Source organism: Echinops telfairi, unplaced genomic scaffold, assembly GCF_000313985.2.
Source record: "Echinops telfairi isolate 266 unplaced genomic scaffold, ASM31398v2 ScPeMD7_3533;HRSCAF=4204_0, whole genome shotgun sequence".
Taxonomy (NCBI): domain Eukaryota; kingdom Metazoa; phylum Chordata; class Mammalia; order Afrosoricida; family Tenrecidae; genus Echinops; species Echinops telfairi.
In genome coordinates this window covers 86,516,624-86,520,771 of record NW_022107431.1, presented here as the reverse complement: position 1 = coordinate 86,520,771, position 4,148 = coordinate 86,516,624, and the positions used below count along the sequence as shown (strand labels likewise).

The 4,148-nt window shown below is 52.3% G+C and overlaps 1 protein-coding gene across 1 annotated transcript in view; it reads right to left on the bottom strand.

Annotated features, from left to right (window-relative positions):
• Window positions 1–4,148, bottom strand: part of GABRR2 (gamma-aminobutyric acid type A receptor subunit rho2) — a 46,018-nt gene that overhangs the window by 13,867 nt on the left and 28,003 nt on the right. Inside the window, exons 3-6 of the mRNA XM_030886757.2 lie at window positions 3,287–3,354; window positions 1,494–1,717; window positions 488–570; window positions 163–303 (exon numbers count right to left, since the gene is read on the bottom strand). Of these exons, the coding sequence (XP_030742617.2) occupies window positions 163–303; window positions 488–570; window positions 1,494–1,717; window positions 3,287–3,354 (516 nt within the window). The remainder of the gene's footprint in view (window positions 1–162; window positions 304–487; window positions 571–1,493; window positions 1,718–3,286; window positions 3,355–4,148) is intronic.

The window sequence follows — 4,148 nt, the reverse complement described above, 5'->3', positions numbered from 1 at the left end:
AGACTAGCAGCTTCACTCCTTACGTTGTGCCTTTCAACAGTTATGTTTTTAAGGACTTTGCATTATTTCAATAATGGCATTTTCTTTTCCCTGGGAGGCTGGAGAGGACTTCGAATGTGATTTCGTTCACATTTGAGTGAAACCATGGGGAAGGTTAGCTACCGGTGCTGCTGTAGAAGGCCAGCCTGGAAGTGGTGTGGAACTTCTGGATCAGAAACTGCGACAGGGAGATCTCCTCATCCGTCTTCAGCGACTCGTCCCCGTTCTTCCAATGCAGCATCAGGTCCTCATCTGTGTATGCATCTGCGGGCAGAAAACACGCTCATGTGACTCCGGAACTTCTGACCAGGACAAAGATACAGAGAAGTCCTGTGGCAGTCAACAGTTCGGTATTGTGGCGTGGTCAGCATTTAGCTCGTGGTCATGACAACACAAAGGTCAGAGAGGGAAGAAGGTGAGGGTTGTGGTGATAAACATGAATACTTACAGCTCTCCAGCTCCAGCGAGCAGGTCTGTGAGTCCAGGGGGAAGTGGCTGAAGTCCATGTTGCACATGGCAGACACGGTGATCCTAGACAACCCAAACAGGCAGGTTGGCTTGTGTAGGGGGCTATTGGCTCATACATCTATTCAGTCAGGAGAACACAGCACACAGCCAGGAGTGGCCACTTTCTCATGTCTACTTCAGAAGTTTGGAAGCTGGTAGCTAGGTTATAGAACCTTCCTTTTTTGGCTTCCCTTGTCTGTAGCAGCTGCTTTTGGTGGTTTGCCTGATGTCCTACAGCAGCCCTGGGCACCCCCTCCTCCAGCAAGTCTGGCCCATGAGCTGGTGAGACCCATTGATGCCTGGGAGGATTTAGACTCACCCTGACCTTCACCCTCTACCCAAGGCCAGTGACAACAACAATTCTCTGCCATCGAGTCATTTCCGACATGTAGTGACTTCCGACAGAGGCGAACTGCTCCTGATGGTTTCCAAGCTGGTAAATCTTTACAGGAGCAGAAAACCTCATCTTTCTCTGCAGAATAGCTAGTGGGCTATTTGAACTGTGTCCTTGGAATTAGAAACCCAACTGATAACCCACTATGCCACCAGGGCCCTTCAAAGCCCAGCAAGTGTCTGTAATTAGTGTTTGATTTCGAGAAGCCTGCAAGTAGACCAGGAAGATGTAGAGAAGACCATGTCAAGCTCAGCCAGTGATCTGCAGCAGTAATACAGCGCTGTTTAGTCCCTATTACCTGGCAAGGCAGAGAGTGGGTACGCATCATCTCTCTTACATATTCAGAGCTGACTACGTACTCAGTCATCGAACTCAAGCTTAAGTTCCCCAATGAAAGAGAAGAGCCCACCTACTGAAGCTGGTATCAGAAGATTCCAATCTTTCCATGTGGCCCACACACCAATCCAAAGGACCAACTCTCCAGGGTGGAGGGACTACCCACACATGCTGCAGGGGCATCGGACAAAGAAATGGTGATTCCCCAGACAGGTACCTCATGCTGTACAGCACGTGACCATCTGGGAACACCCTCAGCATGATGTTGTCCGTGGTCGTGTCGTGGGTGAAGGACCTTTTGGAGTGAACGAAGAAGATGTCAGGGACCCAGATCTTCTTTATCAGCCGACTGTCGAAGGTCATGCTCTTGTTGCTGGTGCTGGAGAAGGCCAGCCTCTCGTCCCTCCAGTAATGCCGCAGGTACAGGGTCATGGTGAAGTCCTAAGGAGCCACGGCGAGATGAAAGAGAGAGTGCTTAGAAAGACTCCCCTGTTAGAATCTACCACGTCCTCGATGGGGTGATGCCCCATAGCCAGAGGCGACAGTTCTGAAGCCGTGACAAAGGTGTTGCTGTCATCAGAAAAGAGTTCTTTGTTGCTGTGTATCAGGAGGCTGAGCAATCGGCCCTGGAGGCTTTGATAAGGACCACGACGGCTGTCAACAGTCTGGCCTGGTAGCCAGTATGGTAGGATTTTGCCCACAAACCTTACTCTTACTCATCTAACCCTCTTGGACAGTTTCTTCTGCACCTCCCTGGATAAACATCTGCTTTCGGCTCAGTGAATTTCATTCCAGAAGGCTGAGTGGTCACACGCTCCCGCCAAGAGGGGTTCTGCCATTAGACCTAGAAGGTCACGGAAGACAGAACGGAGTCTGTCCCACCAGGGGGCCCCAGCTTTAGTGCAGGGTCTGGCCAGGTACAGCCGGTGCTCACTACATGTCAGCAGGATGGAGGATTGGATGGGTGAGTGGATGAGTGGACTTAGGCGGAAGCTTATCACCCAGAAAGCGTATCGATTCCTTTCACCAAGAGTTGAGCACCCTTGCCACGACCAGAGAGAAGAGACCAGGTGTAAATGGGTAAAAAGGTGCCTGCAAACTCCTCTGGTGGGAGCTGGTGAGGGAAGGATAGAAAGAGTGCGTGATGACGGTGGCCGGAGGGAGCCCCTGGAGAGAGGAGAGAGGAGACACGGAGATCATGCCCCGTGACGGTCGGACCCTGACCTGTCTTGGCTGCAGTGCATCAGCCAGCGGCATGCACTCCCCCACCACACACAGGGGAAGGGCCACTCTGGTTTTGGCGAATCCTTCCCGGCATCTTGGATCCTCCAGCTCATGCTGCCTCTGGAATGGGTTAATATTAACCCATTCTGTTTGTAATAATGATTCTGTGCAATCCTTCCTGCGTCATTCAACAGTTTCCCCCATCACCCTCACTCATGCCATCAAGTTGATTCTGACTCATAGCAACCGTGTTGGACAGAGTAGAACTGCCCCTGAGGGTTTCCGAGACTGTACAATCTCAACAGGCGGTGAAAGCCCGCACCATCTTTCTTCCAAGAGGTGGCTGATGGGTTCAAACTTCTGACTTTGACAGTAGCAGCCCAAAGCAGCCCATTACTCCCTCCACCACGGTTCCCATTCCCCCATAGAATCCTGCAGTATTGTAACTCGAGGCTTGAATTTTGAGATATGCATCTTCCCTCTTGGCTTTCTAACTCCTGTTCAAAACACAGCGCCCGGACCCTCATGCCCAGAGATTCTGAGTCAGGAGGTCTGGAGTGGCAGGTAGGAATTTTCAAGTCAAAACTCCCCAAGTTATTTTTACCTGAGAAGTTCGAGAACCCCAGCTCTAGATTTTCCGGGGCCAGCTTCCAAGCCCCATCGGTATCACCTCCTGCTCCTTCTGCCCATCCTGTGAGCACAAGGCCCGCCCAGCCCCCAAGCTCCCACGGGAGCTCGTTCGTGGGGCTGCTCCCTGGAAGGTGCCCTGCCGAGGGCTCGGCTTACCATGTCCACCTCGGAGATGCTGTCCAGGCTCTCCACCTGCACATCCACGCCCACGGGGATGGCGGGGCCTGCAAAAGAGCAAGAGAACTGCCGAGTATACATCTGTATGTGCCACTAACCCGGGAGGTCGCCCCAGGCCCCGTCTCCAGCCGAGAGACCGCCCTGGGGTATAGAAAGTAGCAATCTAGCTCACGCATGCATCCATGAAGCATGTACTGAAATATCGGTCCACATCTAGAAATGACAAAGAAGGCAGATAAGAAAGTGTAGGGACCGAAACTGTTAGGAACTGACGAAAAACGCTTTGTAGAATTCAGAACCCCTGCGTCATTCCTGCTCATGCCCGGGCTCATGAAAACCTGAGCTGGATGACCATTTGCTGTCCCCCAGGGCTGTCTCTGGCTACTTTCTGTACCTCTGCCCGCAGGGTGAGAAAGCAGTGTTGAGTGTCTGTGGTGGTCCCAGGGGTTAATGTACTCAGCTGCTAAGTGAAAGGCTGGAGGTTTTAGTCCACCCAGAGATGCTTCAGAAGACAGGCCTGGCAAGCTATTTAAAAACAAAAACACCCCAGTCATTGAAAATGCTACCAAACACACCTGGGATCACCGTGTCTCAGAGTCGGCCCCTGGAGACCCGGGTAGAGACCTTTGTGTTGATGCAGCAGAAGGAGGCTTCAGAGCGGCTAGCCTGGGGTTGGGACCGCTGCATGTCCAGATCTGGATTCCTTCTGTCGGGCAAACGATCTACAGAATCCCCAGAGCAGCACGGAAGACCCACCCTCCCGAAGCCTTCAATGACCTGTGACCCAGACCCCTCAGGAATGAAGGTCAGGACACCCCCTTTTTGGATCTATGGGAATATC